This window comes from Eleutherodactylus coqui, chromosome 8 (assembly GCF_035609145.1).
Source record: "Eleutherodactylus coqui strain aEleCoq1 chromosome 8, aEleCoq1.hap1, whole genome shotgun sequence".
In the NCBI taxonomy this organism is placed as follows: Eukaryota; Metazoa; Chordata; class Amphibia; order Anura; family Eleutherodactylidae; genus Eleutherodactylus; species Eleutherodactylus coqui.
The window spans coordinates 141301003-141323580 of NC_089844.1; the positions used below are offsets into that span (position 1 = coordinate 141301003).

A 22578-nucleotide genomic window follows, 5' to 3' on the forward strand; every position below is an offset into this window, starting at 1 on the left:
GACAGGGAATGAAGGTAATTGGAGTTAAGTGGCCCTACTGAGATTCCTACACGGGGCCCCATCTACAAGGAATTAAAGATTTCATAAATGTTACAAATGGAAATGTTTATACGGTTAAATTAGTGTAGAACTAAACAGGAGCTGTAACTTCTATGTGGACCTTGTAGAATTAAAGGGTAGCTGTCACCTTCTATAAGCACCATAAACTAAGTATGATGCTTATAGGACAGGTCCTGCGGAGTCCGGGGATGTAATGTTTATACTTACCAGGCTCCCCAGGAAGTCAATGCTCCATCTATCAGCGTGACTCTTCATTCAGTCTGTGTGCGCACTCCCATAGAGAACAGTCGAGCGTGTGTGACAGCGCGGGAATGGGGAGTATATACATTACATCCCCGGACTCCGCCGGACCTGTCCTATAAGCATGTATCTTAGTTTATGGTGCTTATAGGAGGAGACAAGTTCTCTTAATAGATTTTGTATGAGATGGGAATAATGGGTCTGACTGGGCATGAGCTGCGATACCAGATGCAACATATTAACAAGAGTGGCGCTGTTTCTAGATAATAAGGCCCCTTTTACCCAAATCTCACACATTTCTTTCTTACTAGTATAAACGAGACGGCACACAGGATATATTTCTAAGGTTGTTTATTTCCAGTATATACTTTTATTATATCGCTAGTATTATTACACTGTTTTCCTATCACTGTTGTTATAATATCACTAGTTTTATCATTCTACTATTATTATTCCATCACTATTATTACTATTATGTTATTGTTACTCTAACGCTATTATGTTGTATATAAAGCTATCAGACTACTGCTAGAATCATTAGACCATTTTTACCCGATCACTAGTATTATAAGGTTACTCCTATTATCAGTGTACTATGTTGTTCTTTTACTAATTCTAAGATGCCTATCCCTAACATTGTTGATCCAGAAGAAGGCGAAAAAACCCTGGACACATTCAGCCAATTGGTGACCAGGGAAAAAGTCCTTCTTGACCCCGGGAAAAGGCGATCGGTCCTAGAACCCCGGATCAAAGCCCCTAAAGCAATGAACAAATTCCTGGCTGATATTAGATTATAAATACTATTATATTATGATTTTAAGAGTATTATTACTATTATTTATATTACTAATATTACATTATTACTTACCGCATATGCTAATACTACTAATATTACATTATTACTTATATGCTAATACTACTGATATTCCACTATTACTAATATCACGCTATACCTAACCCTAAAACTTTAGATCCAGAAGAAGGCGAAAAAACCCTGGACACATTCAGCCAATTGGTGACCAGGGAAAAATTCCTTCTTGACCCCGAGAAAAGGCGATCGGTCCTAGAACCCCGGATCAAAGCCTCTAAAGGAATTTACAATGTTTACGATTTCCTATTATTTAACCTACGACTAATATTATTACATTGTTTATACAGAAGGTAATTATTTTTTATAATTACTAGTATTACACTATTATTACGCTTGCTTCTACTATTAATACTCCACTATTAGTAATATTACACTAACCCTAACGCTATAGTTATTGATCCAGAAGAAGGCGAAAAAACCCTGGACACATTCAGCCAATTGGTGACCAGGGAAAAATTCCTTCTTGACCCCGAGAAAAGGCGATCGGTCCTAGAACCCCGGATCAAAGCCTCTAAAGGAATTAAGAAAATTCCTAACTGTTATTCAATTATAAATACTATTTTATTATCATTTTAAGAGTAATACTACTATTGTTTCTTATTACTAATATTACACTGTTATTACATGGATACTAATATTACACTGTTATTACATGTATACTAATATTACACTGTGCCTAACCCTAACATTGTTGATCCAGAAGAAGGCGAAAAAACCCTGGACACATTCAGCCAATTGGTGACCAGGGAAAAATTCCTTCTTGACCCCGGGAAAAGGCGATCGGTCCTAGAACCCCGGATCAAAGCCCTTCCTACTGTTATTGCTGATCTTATTATTTTTATTATTCTACTATTAATTTATTTTTGTTACTATAATTACTATTATAAATATTATTATTATATTATTATTACTATTGCTGATGTTACTGCAATAGTTCAGAGGTGGAGGGTTCTTCGCAGGATCGTCCACATGATGTTCCTCTTGCCCCACATGCGGGGGCTGTCGTGGCGGATGGAGCGCTGCCTGATCCTGCTTCTTCTCAGTGACCGGTCCTGAATCCCTCTCAGTGGGTCAGATGGATCACCACTGTTGGATTCCCGGTCCTCTTCTTCCTCATCCTCAAGATCTTCTTCCTCTCTTTCCTCCTCCTCTACTTCCTCATCCTGAATGTTATTATCGTCTTCCTCTCCTTCCTTTTCTTTCTCATCCTCAATGTTCTCCTCATTTTCTTCCTTCTTTTCTTCCTCATCTTCATCCTCCAGCCCCTCACATAGCATGTGAGCGATGGCTGCTCTGGCTCGCAGTGCCAACTCTACCTTTGTTGGTCTTGGTCTGATGATTTCACGAGTTGGCCGATATTGTCTCTGGGCTTCAGGGTTTGTTGGCATGAGGCGCTTAAAATAGAGTGGATCAGTAATTTGTATGCTCAGGTGACTACATATATACATGTCCATGATAGCTGGCACGTTTACTCACCTCCTTCTTGAAGAGAGGGGACGGCAGGAGTTGCATACATTTCGTCACCAGTCGGAACTCCTCCGCCGACGTGACGCTGGCATAAGCTGAAGAGAGAGAACAAGCAGATAATGAGCTCAATCATGAATGTAGAGGAAGAGGCACAAAACTGACCAATATATGTAACCTGCTCACTGCTCAGAGTGTGACGTATAAAGGTCAGTTAGCAGCCATCTGTTCTCTCTATCTCCACCCTGTACTACATGGTCACCAGTTTCAATATCCAAACCGGCTGCAATTACCAATCCCCAGGACAATATGTTTTAGAGAAGTGGTTGTCCATGTGGGCAATCTTTTACAATCTGAGCTCACCACTAAGATCAAGTTCACAACTGCTGTGTGCCTTGTGTCCTCACTGCATCAATCAATAAATGTGCCAAACATATCCATCAGGATCCACTCACCCAACAGAGACCAAAAGAGCCTCCCTTCAGCCTCTGTTGGGTCAGTAGATCTCAGTACCATTTTTGAGTCATGGAATCGTATGGTAAACAACACAACTCAATATACACCTATACAAGAGAAATCTATATATACCACCCTGTATATGTTTTATTAAAGTGGGAGCCTATAAGCTACATATCCCAGGGTATTCCTATACATCGGAAGGTATTCCAGCCTTCCATCAGTGGTTTATGTTGGAATCAAATGTACCAGCAGGGCACTTGACTGTATATACCGTCTAATGTACAAACCCTTAAATGTGGCTACACAAGAGGACATAAACCAAAAAAGGAAAACGCCTATCACACCATAATATAAAACAATATCTTTACTGTAATCACAAATTCATGAAATCATAAATGAAAATACTTAACCCATGCAAGGGGGCGCCCCAGACGAAGGCAGCTGTTGTGCCAAAACATGTTGGGTGCACCCTGAACCCTTGCTTGGGTTAATTATTTTGCCCCCTGCCTACCTGTTGTCATGGCCCTGGGAGAGCTATCCCTGACAGCAGATGATAAAGATAATGAAGAGTCCTACCTGATCCAAAGCCGAGGCTGCTAATCTCTGTAGACCACATTGTTTCTGATAATCTGCATCACATCCAAAGCACAAAGAAAAAAGTGGTGAGAAAAGTTCCTCCGGCACAAGTTACTATATGTAATGTGTAACCAAACCCCCGGGCCGGCAGTGTGGTTAGTGCTGTGGTCTTACTGCACTGGGGTCAAATTGACTAAACCCCCTGCATACCAGTATATTTGGGGTAAGTCGACGGACAGCACATGGCCCGTTATAGGGCTATGAGCACATGTACATTGACAGATTTTCACACAGATCAATCATCTGCGGTAAAAAAAAACTCATTACATGCGGTTTTCCTGTCCATATCACAGACCTGAAATAGCATATGCCAATGCATGTAGGTGTGCTGTGCCCGCTTACATCGGATAGCACATGGACAGCGTGCTGTCTAATGCACGTAGTACCTGAGTCTCTTGGATGTAACTATCATTCATAGCTAGTGTGTGCCTTTCCTTCAGACAACATCTGCATTGAGTTTGTATCTTTTTCCTCAATAGGCAGGCTGTTAAAATATAGTATAATGCAATACCATAATATTGCATTATACTGTATGAGCGATCAGAAATCCGCAAGTTCACTTTACCCCACTTAGAAATTTAGAGCTATGCTGCATATACAGTACATATATACACACAGAGCTATGCTGCATATACAGTACATATATACACAGAGAGCTATGCTGCATATACAGTACATATATACACAGAGAGCTATGCTGCATATACAGTACATATATACACACAGAGCTATGCTGGATATACAGTACTTATATACGCACAGAGCTATGCTGCATATACAGTACATATATACGCACAGAGCTATGCTGCATATACAGTACATATATACACACAGAGCTATGCTGCATATACAGTACATATATACACACAGAGCTATGCTGCATATACAGTACATATATACACACAGAGCTATGCTGCATATACAGTACATATATACACAGAGCTATACTGGATATACAGTACATATATACACACAGAGCTATGCTGGATATACAGTACATATATATACACACAGCTATGCTGCATATACAGTACTTATATACACACAGAGCTATGCTGCATAAACAGTACATATATACACACACAGAGCTATACTGCATATACAGTACTTATATACACAGAGAGCTATGCTGCATATACAGTACATATATATACACACAGCTATGCTGCATATACAGTACTTATATACACACAGAGCTATGCTGCATAAACAGTACATATATACACACACAGAGCTATACTGCATATACAGTACTTATATACACAGAGAGCTATGCTGCATATACAGTACATATATATACACACAGCTATGCTGCATATACAGTACTTATATACACACAGAGCTATGCTGCATATACAGTACATATATACACACACAGAGCTATACTGCATATACAGTACTTATATACACAGAGAGCTATGCTGCATATACAGTACATATATACACACAGAGCTATGCTGCATATACAGTACATATATACACAGAGCTATGCTGCATATACAGTACATATATACACACACAGAGCTATGCTGCATATACAGTACATATATACACAGAGCTATGCTGCATATACAGTACATATACACACACAGAGCTATGCTGCATATACAGTACTTATATGCACAGAGCTATGCTGCATATACAGTACATATATACACAGAGCTATGCCGCATATACAGTACATATATACGCACAGAGCTATGCTGCATATACAGTACATATATACACACAGAGCTATGCTGCATATACAGTACATATATACACACAGAGCTATGCTGCATATACAGTACATATACACACAGAGCTATGCTGCATATACAGTACATATACACACAGAGCTATGCTGCATATACAGTACATATACACACAGAGCTATGCTGCATATACAGTACATATATACACACAGAGCTATGCTGCATATACAGTACATATATACACACAGAGCTATGCTGCATATACAGTTCATATATACACAGAGCTATGCTGCACATAAAGTTCATATATACACAGAGCTATGCTGCACATACAGTACATATATATACACAGAGCTATGCTGCATATACAGTACATATATACACAGAGCTATGCTGCATATACAGTACATATATACACAGAGCTATGCTGCATATACAGAACATATATACACACAGCTATGCTGCATATACAGTACTTATATACACACAGAGCTATGCTGCATATACAGTACATATATACACAGAGCTATGCTGCATATACCGTACTTATATAAGTTTTACAGGACATTATTTGGTACATTAAATGGTAACATTAAAAACTATAACCGCCAAGAAAAAAATAAAACGACAAAAAAAATAGGAACATTATGACACTTAGAAGGGGGAGACACAAAACATGAAAATGAAAAGGCAAAATAATGTCTGTGTCCTCAAGGGGTTAAAGATGGGTTCCTGCTCTGTAAGACTGAGCGACCCTGTATTACATGACACCCAGTTATTTATATGATCACCATGTAGTGCTACACTAATCCTGCTGGGGGCAGTCACCTGGTGATAGCTGCACGGTCTATGTAATCAACTGATCACCAGCAGGTCTGTGCTATGAAAGGAGGGAACCCTGTGAATGGCACTAGGGGGCGCTATCCTCATATAATCAGATCATGTTAGTATACAGGACCCCCACTGTTGTCGGAGTAGGAGAGCTCAATGCCAATTGATTTAAGGAGGTTCATGAGCTCCATAGCGCCCTCAGAAGTTTAGAAAGTGACTGCGACCCCCTGTTCATACCACACCTAAAATACGAGACCCCACAAAATAAGTGGTATAGAGACAAAAATATTTGTTCATTACATAACCGCCCCGGCTCCACCCACAAGTACTTATAGCGGAGACATCTTTGGGTTACAGCAGGATTATAATGCAATGGAGTCATGAGGAAATTCCTAGAACTCTGAATTAAAGGGGTTTTGCCAAGTTATAAAGAGCCCCCTCTCCACAGGATCCACAGCAGGGGGTAACTTTATGATCAGCGGGGGTCCGACTGCTGGGAAACCCACCGATCCCAAGAACACAGTTCTGGTCAGTCCCTGAGTGAATGGAGCCATCGGACCCCCACTGATAATTTGGGATCACTTTATAACTTGGCACAACCCCTTAGAACATAGAAGAGACATAATTCCATTACCTGAGATCACGCAGAAACGTGCGGGTGTCCGTCGTCACTCACTGCTGAGCTCTAACAGACTGAGCACAAGTGACAGTTGGAAAACTTTCAAACACCAATGCTGCGATCCTATTGGTCGGTCACGGATGCTGTCGCCATGGTGACAGATGTAGCTGCCGATTCACTATATGGATATCCTTATATCAAGGCGTCACATTTAGTGCTTTAACTACTGGAAATGTTTTGAGTTTCTGTTTTTTTCATCCTCTCTATCCAAGAGCTAGAACTGTTGTATTTTACAACTCATCACTCCCTGCTGGTTTGGTTTTGCAGGACAAGTTGTACTTTTTAATGGTAACATTTAATGTGCCGTATAATATATACATCAGTGCAGTGAAATGGAAAATAATTCATACATGCTATTTTTCGGGGGGGGGGGGGGGGGGGGGGGGAGGGTGCTCTTGTAGTGTACATAGTGACTTAAAAATGCCCTTAACTTCATTCTATATGTCAGTACCATTACAACGATTCTATATTTATAGAGTTTTTTACGTTTTACTACTTAAAAAAAATAAAAAAAATCCCCTTTTTTAAAAAAGAAAAAAATGCTTTCTGTTATATTCTGACATCTTTACTCTTCCATCGATGGGGGTGAGGTCTTGTTTTCTGCAGAGCGAGCCGTAGTTTTTAATGCTACCCTTTTTGAGTACCGGCAACTTTTCATCACTTTTTATTTATTTTTATTGTGCAGTGGGGTGACCAAAAATGCTATTTCGGCATTATGTATTTTTCTTTTTGACAGTGTTTACTGTGTGAGATAAATAATGTGATACTTAGAAAGTTCAGGCTTTTTCAGATGCGGTGACGACAATTGTGTTTATTTTTTATCATTTTGTGGAAAAATGAGAAAAGGATTTTTTTTTAATTTTCCACTTATTTTTTTTTACATTTTATTTCATTTAAATTGTACATTTTTTTGTGTTCTTAAGGGACATGAACTTGCAATTGTTTAATCACTTCTACAATATACTGCAATACTTCAGTACTGCAGTATATTGTATTTTTTACATTTACATATTAAGGCCTGCAAAGGCAAGGATTAATATGAATAAAGGGGTTGTCACAGATGTACCACCTCTGCATAACCCCTCCCCCATGCACTAACATACCAAACTGTCAACCCCGGTGTCAGAGACAGAAAGTATTTGCATTCTGCAGGCAGATGTCTCTTATGTGTATCTGACAATTTCTGCACACAGTTCCTGTTTTTCGTGCATGAGAGTCTCCACACAAGGACCAGTGCTGTGTGCTTGCCCCCAGGTTAAAATTTGGCAGCCAGCCCCTGAGTGTCATTCTAATGCAAAAGAAACCTCTTGGACCAGTGTGTATGGCTGTTGTAGCATAACAATACCAGTAGAGGGAGCTCTTAAGGTCCATACTAGTTTGCAATGTAATCCCTAAGTGTCACGCTGCCGTTAGTCATTAAGAAAATATCCAATTCTGACAAATACCGATCTAATAACATCCTGGAAGCATTCCTGTGTGACTGGCATCCTAGAGATCGCTTGAGGGTCTTCATAGGTACATCTCGATTTCTCCACGGCTAATGAGTCATGTGACCACAATGCACAAATTGGACTTCTAAATTGAATAGCTACTACTAGTAGATTCTTCTTGTAAAGCAGCTTCTCGATTGGTCTGTGAATGAGAGATGAGATTTATTAAAACTAGTGCGTTAAAAAAGCAGATGATCGGCCCACAGCAACCAGATCAGCACTTACTGTTCAGAGGCCTCGGGCCCTTTGGAAGGGTTGTTATAGGCAACGGCTGCATTATTTATTTCAACGGCTTTAATAAAAAGCTTTTTTACATTACAGATTTAATTTACTATCATTTCTGCTCAGCTATACACACACCCAAACCTGCATGTGTAGCTATATCCCAGGCCATCCAACAGGGGGCAGTGAAGGCTGCAAATAATTTTATACATCAATCTGATTTTTTTTACACTACAGGTATAGAGGATATATGTTTGATTGGTGGGGTCTACTACTTATCATAAGAACAGGGTCCCATGCACCTCTTGAATGAATAAAGCAGCGGTCAGGCAACTGCTGGGGACTGCTGAGCACTTGTACTGGACTATGTTCAGTAGTCAAATTAAGATGAATCTGGCCCCTTATCTACAAGATTATACCTACTTTTAATACTGCCCCCCTATGTACAAGAATATAACTACTATAATACTGCTCCTATGTGCAAAAATATATAACTACTATAATACTGCCCCCCTATGTACAAGAATATAACTACTATAATACTGCCCCCCTATGTACAAGAATATAACTACTATAATACTGCCCCCTATGTACAAGAATATAACTCCTATAATACTGCCTCCTATGTACAAGAATATAACTACTATAATACTGTCCCCTATGTACAAGAATATGACTACTATAATACTGCACCCTATGTACAAGAATATGACTACTATAATACTGCACCCTATGTACAAGAATATAACTACTATAATACTGTCCCCTATGTACAAGAATATAACTACTATAATACTGTCCCCTAAGTACAAGAATATAACTACTATAATACTGCTGCCTATGTATAAGAATATAACTACTATAATACTGCTGCCTATGTATAAGAATATAACTACTATAATACTGCTGCCTATGTATAAGAATATAACTACTATAATACTGCTCCCTATGTACAAGAATATAACTACTATAATACTGCCCCCTATGTACAAGAATATAACTACTATAATACTGCCCCCTATGTACAAGAATATAACTACTATAATACTGCTCCCTATGTACAAGAATATAACTACTATAATACTGCCTCCTATGTACAAGAATATAACTACTATAATACTATCTCCCATGTATAAGAATATAACTACTATAATACTGCTCCCTATGTACAAGAATATAACTACTATAATACTGCTCCCTATATACAAGAATATAACTACTATAATACTGCTCCTATGTACAAGAATATAACTACTATAATACGTACGTAAGGACTCCCCCGAGGTGAATGTGTTGTGCGCTATAACCTGCAGGACAGTCTACGGCCACTTCTTTCTTGATGAAAATTGGGGATTTCGTACCTGGATGCTACGGATATGGCTTCTGCCGCAGCTGGAACAGGAAATCCCAGGGTTCATCTTCCAACAGGACGGGTGAAGTGAGAAGTCAGCTCAATAGGCAACTACCAAACAGATGGGTTGGCCAGGCACATGGTGACGTCAGTGAACTGCTTCCTTGGCCTCCACGTTCCCCGGACCTTCCCTTGTATTTCTCTGGGGGAGTGTTACTGTTTATATGCCCCCCTTATCACCCACTATGTGTGATCAGTGGCATCACGGAAGCCATCGCATCAGTCGTGATTTGCTACATGTATGATCGGGCTCACACAGCCAAAAGCGTTAAGTGCCACAGGGCTCCTGCAGCGTTTTACTGGCCGTGATCCTATGTACGTCTGCGTATGGCGGCAAAATTGCACTGTGCATGGGCTTGTACTCACGCAGGCAGTCATAAGCAGTACACCTGGTTTTGTTTTTTTTGTTTATATTACCTATGGTGTTGCTTCGCGATGATGCGTATACACGCCGCCCATATGCAATATAATTGCATACGGGTGAGGGTATATACTCAACAATAGGTAACAATGGTCTTCACGCCACGAGGTTCAAATAATGTGTTAATCTTTCTTCTCCGAATTATTAGGATTTTGGTGTAGTAGAGAACTCTGATTCCAGCCACTGTAGCAGGATGCTGGCAGATTTAGTACTTTCCTATCACCACAAAATAAAGAGGACCAAATACGGTGAACTTCACACAATTCATCAGATGCCTGATAAAGCATATTCCTGCAGCGGCTCTTAGTAAGGCTACTTGGGAGCATCTGCCATTCACGTTAGAGTTGTATGAATGCAGCCCATGTGTAGGAACATCCCCATAACATGAACTACTCACCTTGATGAATGAAATCTGCAACTTTCTTGAAGTCGTCTTCTCGGAATCCTCGGGAAGTCAGGGCAGGGGATCCTAAACGAAGGCCGCTGGGACGAAGAGCACTCTTGTCACCTGCCGAGGGCACAGATAGCGGAAAACATTCATCAATGACATGGTGCAGTCTGCGTGGCTTAGAAAGACTTCAAAATAGATTTCACATCCGAACCTCTGACTGACATTAATCAGGTTCAGTTCCTCGTGAATCCACAGGATACGGATTCGCTGCCCCGTTTCCATAGTTGTATCACTTACTTCACACCTCCAATAGAGCTGCACTCACCTGGGCAGGTGTTCTTGTTGCAAGCAATGGCGCAGGCTTCAAGGACCTTCTCTGCTCTTCCTCCATCTGTCTTGTTCTTCAGGTCCACGAGGATGAGATGATTATCAGAACCTCCTGTGAAGTGACGAAGCACACATTTATTTCCAGTAATTCTGACAAAACAAGAAGCAGTTAGAGTTGTTTCAACCAAGTTAGAGGGGTTGTCCCACTTCTTGCCATTTGGCTGCAGGAAACAGATAGATCCGTATACTGCACAGTGACTCGCAGTGATATAGGCCAAGTCTTGAACCATTCAATAAGACTTAGCATGCAGCACCAATCCAGGCCACTGTGCAATGTACAGCGCTGTCTGCCATCTAGAGAGACATACTCCGTGATGTCCCGCGGCGTTCTGGTCCTCTAGGACCTGACGCCGGCGCCTGTGCACAGGGCAAGGAGGCTCAGGAAATTTAAAAACTCTACTCCCGGCTAGTAGGAGTAGCTGAGAGCAGGGAGCTGTCACCAAGAGCAGCTGTATGCGGTTCTCAGTCACATGATCGCTGCTATCCAATGGATAACAGCGATCATGTAAAAGTTTTAAAAAAGTGTAAAAAAGTTAAAGTTTGTTTCATCTCCCCTCATGCATCAGATCCATGAGGGGAGATGAAATGATATACCTAGGGCCCCCGGATTTATCTGCAGACCTTACCCCGGCATCTGCGCACGTGCCCATCTCCAAAATGGTGGACGCATGCACAAAAGCCGTGGATTGCCAGGGTAATATAAAAGCTCCCTGCTCCTGGCTACCAAATATAGCTGAGAGTCTGGAGTTTACACGTGAATGTCGCTATCCAATGGATAACGGCGATCACTTTAATTTAAAAAATAGTTATCGTTTCACTTTCCATCTCTGATCCGATCCATGAGGGGAGTTACGTACCTAAGGTCTCTGGTGAGGTTCCCCGATCTTTATCCGTGGTTCTCTCCCTAGCTTTGGCGCATGCACCAGTGCCAAAATGGCAGACGCAAGTGCAGTAGTTGGGGAGGGCCTGGGAAATGTAAAATCTCCTTGCTCCTGGCTGCTAAAGGCAGCCGAGAGCCTGTAGCAGTGACCGAGGGCCGCGGTGAGCGGTCTCAGTGGATAATGGCGATCAGGTAAAAGTTAAAAGACAGTTGAAGTTTGATACTTTGTTCGGTTTGGGCCCCGTTGTGTATACAGACATACAATTAGGGCCACAATGGGCATGTCTCTGAAGACAGGACAAACAGGGGGATCCATTTTGGGGTGAAAGTCTTCATTCTGATGCATGCTGTACAAAAAAAATGTTTTTAAAATGACACAATTGCCAAAAAAATGAAAATCGCAATTTTTTCTTTCTTTGCTTAGATTCATTCAAAATCTGTGGGGTCAAAATATGCAGTACACCCCTAGAAGAATTCGATAAGGGGTCTAGTTTTCAAAATGGGATCATTTGTGGGGATTCTCTGTAGTTTTGGCTGCTCAAGGGCTCTACAAGTGGACAGTGGGGCCTCAAACAGAATGCCATGCTCTTTCAGTGTTTTACTTTGATTCCCTACATTTGGTATATACACATTTTCTTTTGGGTCCATGTTGTCTTTTTTTGAAGTGCCGCATGCTTAAGGTATGGCGTTTAACATACTTCTCTCTATAGGAAATAAACTAAAAACAAAAACAAAAAAACACTAAAGCCTCTAAAATAAAATCTGTCTCGTCTATTGGGGGACACAGCTTAGGACCATGGGGTATAGCTACTGCCACTAGGAGGCAGACACTAAGCAAGAAAGTGTGAGCTCCTCCTACCAGCTGTTCCCTCCTGCAGGCACCAAGCTAGCCAGTTTGTACGTAAGCAGTAGGAGCAGCAAGTAGACAAGCGAAAACCATAAACAATGTAAGAGTTTAGAACCACATGTTGAAGGGGTGAGCTCTGTGACCTCTTCCTGAGGGCTTATTTACACGAGCGCATATCAGACGTAATTTTCATGGCTGGCTGCTACACGCTTTCATCTGAGCACCCCCCCCCCTCCCCCTCACCGACTGTTTCTCTCCTCCCCTCGAGCGGTTTCAATGGGAGTAGGCGGAACAGGGGAGGAGCTTCACCGACCCTTGTCCATAGCTAGCAATGGGAGTGGGCGGGACAGAGTGGCGCTTAGCTCTGCCCACATCCCACCCACTCCCATTGCAGACACTGGACTGGAGGAGAGAGGCAGAGAGGTGGTGAGGGGAGGGAAGGGGGCAACTGCTTAGATGGAAGCGTAGATCGGCTGGGCGTGAAAACCTGACCGGTATACGCTTGTGTAATTAAGCCCTCAGCCTGTGATGTCACATTCATCCGTGCCATGACATTTATATAACTTATTCCCATTCAAGTAAATGAAACTGAGCGGCAATACAAGGAACCAGCACTACACACTGCGCAACACTGTGTCTGGTATCCAATAAAGAGGCCGCAGCGCTCACCCAAGCATCGCAACCCCATTAAAAAGCTGATGCCAGAAGTCAGCCCACCCCACTGATTTGACAATATCGAATACCCAGAAAATCCCTTTAACCCCTTCATGACATGGCCTATTTTGGCGTTGAGGACCAAGCGATTTTTTGGTATTTTTCCATCTCCATTTTTCAAAAGCCATAACTTTTTTATTTTTCCGTGGACGCGGCCGTATAAGGGCTTGTTTTTTGCGTGGCGAACTGTAGTTTTTATCGATGCCAATTTTGGGTACATAGACTATATTGTAAAATTTTTTTTTTTTTTTTTAATGATAGCAGAGAGAGAAAACGCATCAATTCTGCCATAGATTTTTTTATTTTTTTTTTACATCATTAATCATGCAGCATAAATGAGACTTTCCATTTTTTCTGCAGACCGGTACGGTTACAACGATACCAAAATTCTAACATTTTTTTTTAGGTTTTCCAACTTTTCTGCAATAAAAACCCTTTTTCTTGGAAATCTTTTTTCTATTCTAAATTGCTGCATTCAAAGTCCCGTAACTTTTTTATTTTGTGATGTACAGAGCTCTATGAGGGCTTATTTTTTGCGAGACGAGCTGTAGATTTTATTGGTTCCATTTTGGCGTACATACGACTTTTTTGATCACTTTTATTGCGTTTTTAGTGAGGCAAAATGCTAAAAATGAGCATTTTGCCTCAGTTTTTTAGCTTTTTTTTTAGCGTTTTTTTCGGTGCACAGTCAAAAGCATGTGCAACTTATTGTACGCATCGTTACGGACGCGACAATACCAAATATGTGGGGTTCTATTTTTTTTTTACCTTTTTTTATGCTAATCTGAGAAAAAGCATAAAAAATTGTTTTTTTACTCTTTTTTTTTTTACATTTTTTTCAATTCATTTTTTAAATCTTTCTTTTTTTTACACTGTTTGTGTCCCTCTGAGGGACTAACCACTGCCCAGATGATCGCTGTCATAAGGCATGGCAGAGCTACTGCTCTCCCATGCCTTATCGCTCATACAGCGATCTCAGGCATAGGCAATACAGGACGCCAGTGTCTGGCGTCCTGTTGCCATGGTGACAGGCCGGGCTCTCGCGATGACATCGCGAGTTCCGGCCGGAGACACAGAGGGAGCCGCGCTCCCGCTGTGAACTCTTTCCCTGCCGCGATCTACTTAGATCGCGGCAGGGAAGGGGTTAACAGTGGCGGGCGCATCTCTGATGTCCCCCCGCTGCTGCAGCGAGACGCCGGCTGTGACTGACAGCCGGCTCTCGCTGCGGGATAGCGCTGGATCACATATGATCCAGCGCTATCTCCAGGACGTAAGTTTACGCCCCCGCTCCCAGGACGTAAACTTACGCCCTGCAGCGGGAATGGGTTAAACAAACACCCGATATCACTGGGTGCCACATATCGCTTCATGCTTCCTACAGTTTCTTAGTGGCAGACCTGTTCATGATGAACAATCCGCTCATTGATGAGCAGCAGTGATTTCTTACATTCCCCCCGTGTATCGGCACATCTGCTCTGTAAAACATTCCCTTCTATAATATCATAATGCAGAAACTGTAACAAGTCTCACCAGTAACAATGTGATAGCCGAGCTCTTCCAATGCACTTGCCAACGCCCGGCAATTAGAGAGAACCTGTTTCTGGTACACCCTGAACTCTGGGGTCATCGCTTGTTTTAGTGTCACAGCAATACCTGGAATAGATCACCATATGGAATATATCTGATGAAACCATACACGTTTGGTGGGTGGTGGATACACCATAAAGCCCATTAAATGTCGGTGGGTCGTACCTGCAATAGCGTGATTATGGGGTCCACCTTGTAGGCCAGGAAACACAGCTTGATTGATCAGGCTCTCATAATTGTACATCATTTCCTTCCCCGTCTTTGGATCCAGACTGCGGACGCCTGAAGAAATCACATCAGTTCAGCATTCGTAAAAGTCCTTCATTCCATCTCCCTGAGGAGGACAACTCACCCTTCCGGTAAAAGATAACGCCAGCTCGGCAGCCGCGCAGGGTCTTGTGGGTTGTGGTGGTCACAACATCACAGTGTTCAAAAGGAGAAGGCACGACTCCGGCTGCCACCAACCCGCTGATGTGCGCCATGTCAGCCATGAGAATAGCATTGTTTTCATCAGCAATGGCCCTCATCCGAGCATAGTCCAAATCCCGGGAGTAGCAGCTGACGCCTTAGACAGGGAAAGGAAAAATATCACAAGTTTCAAAACTCTTTATTGTAAACTTTTACATTTGATGAATTGATGTAAATAGATGATGGAGGTTGTAGTACTCACCAGCAATGATTAGTTTGGGATGAAACAAGCGGGCATTTTCCTCTAGTTTGTCGCAGTCTATATAACCGGTGTTGGGATTCACCTGTATAAGAGTGTGAAACGCGGCCGCATAAATCATCTCATAATAGAAGAGCCGTATAGACAGAGTGCACGAAACCACTAAATAAGTCACACACAAGGATGTACTCCGTGTAACGGGCGTCACTAGAGCTCTGCAAGGACCCGCAGCAATGGCTGCTTACCTAGTAAGGCATAGATTCAAAGAAGATGATGTGGTGATTTTCTTCTTGCCAGTCATGTAGCCCCCCATGGGGTAAGGTGCCCCCCATCAGGCAGGTCCAGTCCCATGATCCGTCCATGAGGCTCTACCAGAGCCGTGTACACTGCAAAGTCTGCAGGGGAACCTGAAACCAGAAGATAAAAGTAGAATAAAGTCCATCAGGTGACGGATCCAGCTCTCCACAACACATCCACAATACCCCGGATGTCCACAGCTTCTGGCAACCTTTATTCAGTCAGGAGCACGTACAAAAGACCCCCGTCTGTGATGGAAGTGTAGCCAGCCCTATATAAGTGACCCGGTCACACTGTAGTTTCTGCACAACGCCTGGTGAGGGCGCTGTTGGACACAGATAAGCCGTGAAGGGGACACAGTGCTAGATCAGTGCTGCAGTCACTTCATCCACCAGCGAGGAGCCCAGAGATGGTAAAGTGCCGACCTACATTACCAACATATCACCTGTGTATAATATAGGAATACTCCCTTAAAGCGACCCTCCAGCCCTGGACAGACGGCCGAGCCGCTATGACTATCTGATGCACATGTGTGTTAGTATGCAGCCACAGTCTAAGGATGTGCTCACATGTGTGTTAGTATGCAGCCGCAGTCTAAGGATGTGCTCACATGTGTGTTAGTATGCAGCCGCAGTCTAAGGATGTGCTCACATGTGTGTTAGTATGCAGCCATAGTCTAAGGATGTGCTCACATGTGTGTTAGTATGTAGCCGCAGTCTAAGGATGTGCTCACATGTGTGTTAGTATGCAGCCGCAGTCTAAGGAGGTGCTCACATGTGTGTTAGGATGCAGCCGCAGTCTAAGGATGTGCTCACATGTGTGTTAGTATGCAGCGGCAGTCTAAGGATGCGCTCACATGTGTGTTAGTATGCAGCCGCAGTCTAAGGATGTGCTCACATGTGTGTTAGTATGCAGCCGCAGTCTAAGGATGTGCTCACATGTGTGTTAGTATGCAGCCGCAGTCTAAGGATGTGCTCACATGTGTGTTAGTATGCAGCCGCAGTCTAAGGATGTGCTCACATGTGTGTTAGTATGCAGCCGCAGTCTAAGGATGTGCTCACATGTGCAGTTGTTCACACCAGACGTCAACCAAAATGAAGAAAAAAGGGTAGAAACTGAACCCATCCTTTAGTCTACCCTTTATGAGCCTCACCTGGTTTGGGTTTCAAAATCCACATCCAAACCTCCAGGTGTGAATGAAGACATCCTGAGACACTGCATGCTGCTCTGACTGGTCAGCGCTGCTCCCGTGGGCAACACTGGCCAATCACAGCAGGTGTAGTGTTTTAGACTACCGATGTGTACTAATTCACAGTGTGCAGCAGACAGTCAGAGAACCAGTGCGGCCATCTTTGTTTGTCTAGGACTGGAGGGTCACTTTAACCCCTTCCCGCTCCAGGACGTACCGTTACGTCCTGGGAGCCTGGTACTTCCCGCAACAGGACGTACCGGTACGTCCTGGGGATAGCGCAGGATCACATAAGATCCCGCGCTATCCCGCAGCGGGAGTCGGCTGTCACTCACAGCCGGCGTCTCGCTGCAACAGCGGGGGGACATCGGAGATGCGCCGCCCCGCTGTTAACCCCTTCCCTGCTGCGATCTAAGTAGATCGCGGCAGGGAAAGAGTTCACAGAGGGATCGCAATCCCTCTGTGTCTCTGGCCGGCTTTCGCGATGTCATCGCGAGAGCCCGGCCTGTCGCCATGGCAACAGGACGCCAGACACTGGCGTCCTGTATTGCCTGTGCCTATAATCGCTGTATAGGCGATAAGGCATGGGAGAGCAGTAGCTCTGCCATGCCTTATCACAGCGATCATAGGCATACTGCTGCAAGTCCCTCAGAGGGACTCAAATAGTGTAAAAAAAAGAAAAGAAAAATGTAAAAAAAAATGTAAAAAAAACCCCTTTTTTATGCTTTTTCTAATATTAGCATAAAAAAAGGGGGGAAAAATGAAAACCCCACTTATTTGGTATTGACGCGTCCGTAACGATGTGTACAAAAAGTTGAACACACTTTTCATTTTGTACGACAGAAAGCATTAAAAAAAAAGCTAAAAAACAGAGGCAAAATGCTAATTTTTAGCATTTTGCCTCCCAAAAAGTGCAATAAAAGTGATCAAAAAAGCCGTACATTCCCCAAAATGCTACCAATAAAAACTACAGCTCGTCTCGCAAAAAATAAGCCCTCATAGAGCTCCGTACATAAAAAAATAAAAAAAAGTTACAGGACTTTGAATGCAGCTATAGAGAAAAAAAAAAGATTTCCAAAAAAAAGGGGGTTTTATTGCAAAAAAGTGTAAAAACCTAAAAAAATAATATAACAATTTTGGTATCGTTGTAACCGTACCGACCTGCAGAAAAAAATTTCTGTGTCATTTATGCTGCATGATTAACGAAATCTATGGCAGAATTGATGCGGTTTATCTCCATATTATCATAAAAAAAATTTTTTTTAATTTTACGATATTGTCTACGTACCCAAAAGTGGCACCGATAAAAACTACAGCTCGCCACGTAAAAAAGAAGCCCTTATACGGCCGCGTCCACGGAAAAATAAAAAAGTTATGGCTTTTAAAAAATGGAGATGGAAAAATACGAAAAAATCACTTGGTCCTCAACGCCAAAATAGGCCGTGTCATTAAGGGGTTAAGGAGGGTTACATCTAGCTTTAGTTTCCCCACTGAGGCTAGTTTCACACAGCTGAGCGATATTTTGGGCAAGGAAGCTCGTCCCGATATCACGCTTGTGCGATGTCCCTGCGGATGTTAGGCGTTTCGTGTCAAAACCGCCTCCCATGACTTCAGTACAGTCGCGATCCAATGGGAAACCTCGCATCGCACGCTGTGTGATCTTTCTGGCCCCATTGAGAACAACGGGTGAGGCGTTCCGAGGGAACACCCAATCATAGGACATGCAGCGGGGGAGGAGAACAAAAAAAAAAGTATGTATATTACCCCGGATCAAAAGAACGTAGTTCATAGTCGTGCGAGATTTGTGCGTCTCGCAATACGTGATTTTCTCACTCATGTGAAGGCAGCCTGAATGACACAAAGACCTCCAATACTGTGGAGTGTAACACGGCATAATGCAGGTTTCCATGACATGCAGAATCCATGGAAAGCTGGATGACAACTGCGATGGCCAACATAATAGATTCCATTAGTGGTCAGCGCCCAGCATCTATTACCCCATGTAGGGAACCAAGATACCTTGGAGTCTTGGATGTGCAGCTCATTCTTTAAGACCCTTTTACATGGGAACACACATTTGTCAGAAGGTTTATCTCCCCGATCATCGACCCGCCTGAATGCCCCCCAATCAGCTGATGAACATTCAGAACGCTCGCTCACCGGCTGACTGGATCTTTCATGGGGGCATAAAAATGCTGATTCGTTGGCAGGACATCCTCCGTGTAATTAGGGGGGCGGCTGCTGACAAGAGCTGCTGCTGGTGAAGGATGATCAATATTAGCGACCGGTCGTCCCAATACTAGTGATCCTCCGTACCGCGAGCGGCAGAACGAGGACTGATCGGCAGCTATACTGTCAGTCGTTCATTACAGCCAGCAGAGGATCCGTCTTCTGTGTAGAAGCGCCTATAGTGCAGTGAGAGCGGAGCGTCTCGTATGTCTTACCTCTGGATCACCTGTTTCAGGAGGTTCCAGGACCATCTGGTTATGAGATGCCCACAGATCGGCATGCCCGCCATTCATCACCGGGGAGTCGGCCATCATCCTGCCTCAGATACTTCACCCCTGGAACAAAAACACAGTTTTAATCCCGCGCCATTTCAAGATCTTTGCATGCTGTTAATGAATGGAAGCATTCTTGTTTACTCCCAGAGTTGTATCCGGTCTGGGTAATCCTCTGCAAAGCCGGACCAAACAACCAGATACCGGGCTCTGAGGGCACAAGGTAAAGCGCTCTTTAACGCTGCAGGGTGCCGGCTGTGTATTACATCTGACACCCGCCGATAATAGCTGCAATCAGCCACGTGGCTGATTGGCGCTATTTACCCTTTAAATGCCCTGAACAATGTTCGTTGGTCCCTTATTGCCCCCCTTCCCTCAATGAGATCGCAGGGAGCCGTGTGGGTGTCATGGTAGCTGGAGGTCTTCTGAAAGGACCCAGGGCTGTGTTCACAGAATGCCTATCAAGCCATCCCTGAGGGGAGGCCAGATCACAGTATGATGTAAAGCATCGCCAGTTGTGGTCCCCTGTGGGGGCTAAAAAGAAAAAATTTGAAAAAAAAAAAAAAGTTTCTCATTTTTTTTTTATAAAGTGATAAAGTAAAAAAAACAAAAACAAACTTTTACCATATTTACAATAAAAACCTAAGTAATAAAACAAAAATACATATTTGGTATCGCTGCGTCCGTAAAAGTCGGATCTATTAAAGTAACACATTATTTATGTCGCATGGTAAAAGTCTGAAATAAAAAAAAACCTACAGAATGTCAGAAATGCGCATGTATGTATTCCAAGACGGCACCATCGCAAACTACAGGACGTACCGTACAAAATGAGCCCTCGGACAACGGCGTCGACGGAAAAATAAAAAAGTTACGGCTGTCAGAAGACAGTGGCAGAAAACGATTTAAAAAAATTAAATGTCTGGGAAAAAAAACATAAAAGTACTACAGCAAAAAAAAAACAAAAAGAAAACCTCGCAGTCATCTTACTGACCCATAAAATATAAAGTTATGTCATTTTTGTGCCACAGAAACAAGACAAACCAGAAGATGGCGGAATGTAGGCTTTCTGTTTTCATTTTACTCCATTTAGAAATTCTTTAAAAAAATTTCAGTACATTAACCCCTTCCCGCTCCAGGACGTACATTTACGTCCTGGAGTGTCTGGGTATGTATGCAGAGAGGGCGCGGGGGGCGACCTCTCTGCATACAGCGCTGGCATCAGCTATTTACTACAGCTGACACCCGCGGGCAATAGCCGCAATCAGCTGTTTGGCCGATTGCGGCTATTAACCAATTAAATGCCGCTGTCAATTCTGACAGTGGCATTTAAAGCCCCCGAACGCTGTTCGGGGGTCCCATACAGCCCCCCCGTGGTGAGATCGGGGGAGCTGTGCAGATGTCATGGCTGCCAGGGGCCTTCTGAAAGGCCTCAGGGCTGCCTTGAGAGACAGCCTATTAAGCCATCCTCGCGGGGTGGCTTGATAGGCTGTCTGTCAGAATGCAGTATGACGTAATGCTATTGCATATTGTAGTCCCCCAGGGGGACTTAAAAGTAAAGTGAAAAAAAGAGCAATGAAGTTTTTTTAATAGTAAAAAATAAAAAAGTCATAAAAGTTTAAATCACCCCCCTTTTGCCATATCTAGAATTAAAAAGTGTAAATAATAGAATAAAAATACATATTTGGTATCGCCGCGTCCGTAAAAGTCCGATCTATCAATGTAGCACATTATTTACCCCGCATGGTGAACGTCGTCTGAAAAAAAAATAAAGAACCCCAGAAATGCACGCTTTCAGTCACCCTGTATCCCCCAAAAAAACGCAATAAAAAGCGATCAAAAAGTCGTATGCATCCCGAATTAGTACTAACGGAAACTACAGGACATCCCGCAAAAAACGAGCCATCGCTGTACTATGTCATCGGAAAAATAAAAGTTATTGCGCGGGCAAAATGACAGCAGAAAATAATTGAAAAAAATTAAATGTCTTTGAAAAAAAAAATAACCCATCCAAGTTTGGTATCGCAGTAATCGTACCGACCCATAGAATGAAGGTATCAGGTCACTTGTGTTGCCGTTTGTGCGCCGTAGAAACAAGACGCACTAAAAGATGTCGGAATGTCGGGTTTTTTTTCATTTTACTCCACTTAGAATTTTTTAAAAGTTTTTCAGTACATTAAATAGCACCATTGAAAAATACAACTCGTCCCGCAAAAAACAAGCCCTCAAACAGCGACGTCGATGGATAAATAAAGGAGTTACGATTTTTTTAAGGGGGGGGGGGTGAAAAAACATAAATGGGGGGAAAAAAGGGCGGCGTCATGAAGGGGTTAAATAGAACCACTGAAAAATACAACTCGCCCCGCAAAAAACAATCATACAGCGAAGGCGATGGGTAAATAAAGGAGTTACGATTTTTTATTTATTTATTTTTTTAAAGGGAAGGAAAAAACTAAAAAGTGTTAAAAATAGGGCGGCATACTTAATGGGTTAAGGGGCACGTTGGGGCCAACCTTCATACCCGCTGCGGCTCACCAGCAATCACACAACTGAACTGTACCATAAACTAAATCCATAAGACAACCCCCGTCCACCTGGGCAGAGGCCGACCTCCTCCCCCCTTCCTGACAGCACCTGCCT

At 42.8% G+C, this 22578-nt stretch overlaps 2 protein-coding genes and 1 pseudogene across 2 annotated transcripts; all 3 read right to left on the minus strand.

Annotated features, from left to right (window-relative positions):
• LOC136576935 (serine hydroxymethyltransferase, cytosolic-like) overlaps positions 1–22578 on the minus strand; it is a 118264-nt pseudogene that overhangs the window by 41902 nt on the left and 53784 nt on the right.
• On the minus strand, positions 1790–3727 carry LOC136577607 (uncharacterized). The gene is made up of 3 exons (XM_066577529.1): positions 3671–3727; positions 2648–2733; positions 1790–2565 (listed from the first exon to the last, which is right to left on the minus strand). The coding sequence occupies exons 1-3, from the start codon at positions 3708–3710 to the stop codon at positions 2107–2109; spliced, it is 585 nt and encodes a 194-aa protein (XP_066433626.1). The 5' UTR covers positions 3711–3727; the 3' UTR covers positions 1790–2106.
• Positions 8406–16072, minus strand: LOC136577394 (serine hydroxymethyltransferase, cytosolic-like). The gene is made up of 7 exons (XM_066577300.1): positions 15955–16072; positions 15637–15849; positions 15450–15566; positions 15228–15350; positions 11195–11308; positions 10876–10986; positions 8406–8566 (listed from the first exon to the last, which is right to left on the minus strand). Exons 1-7 carry the CDS (start codon positions 16070–16072, stop codon positions 8529–8531), a joined length of 834 nt encoding a protein of 277 aa, XP_066433397.1. The 3' UTR covers positions 8406–8528.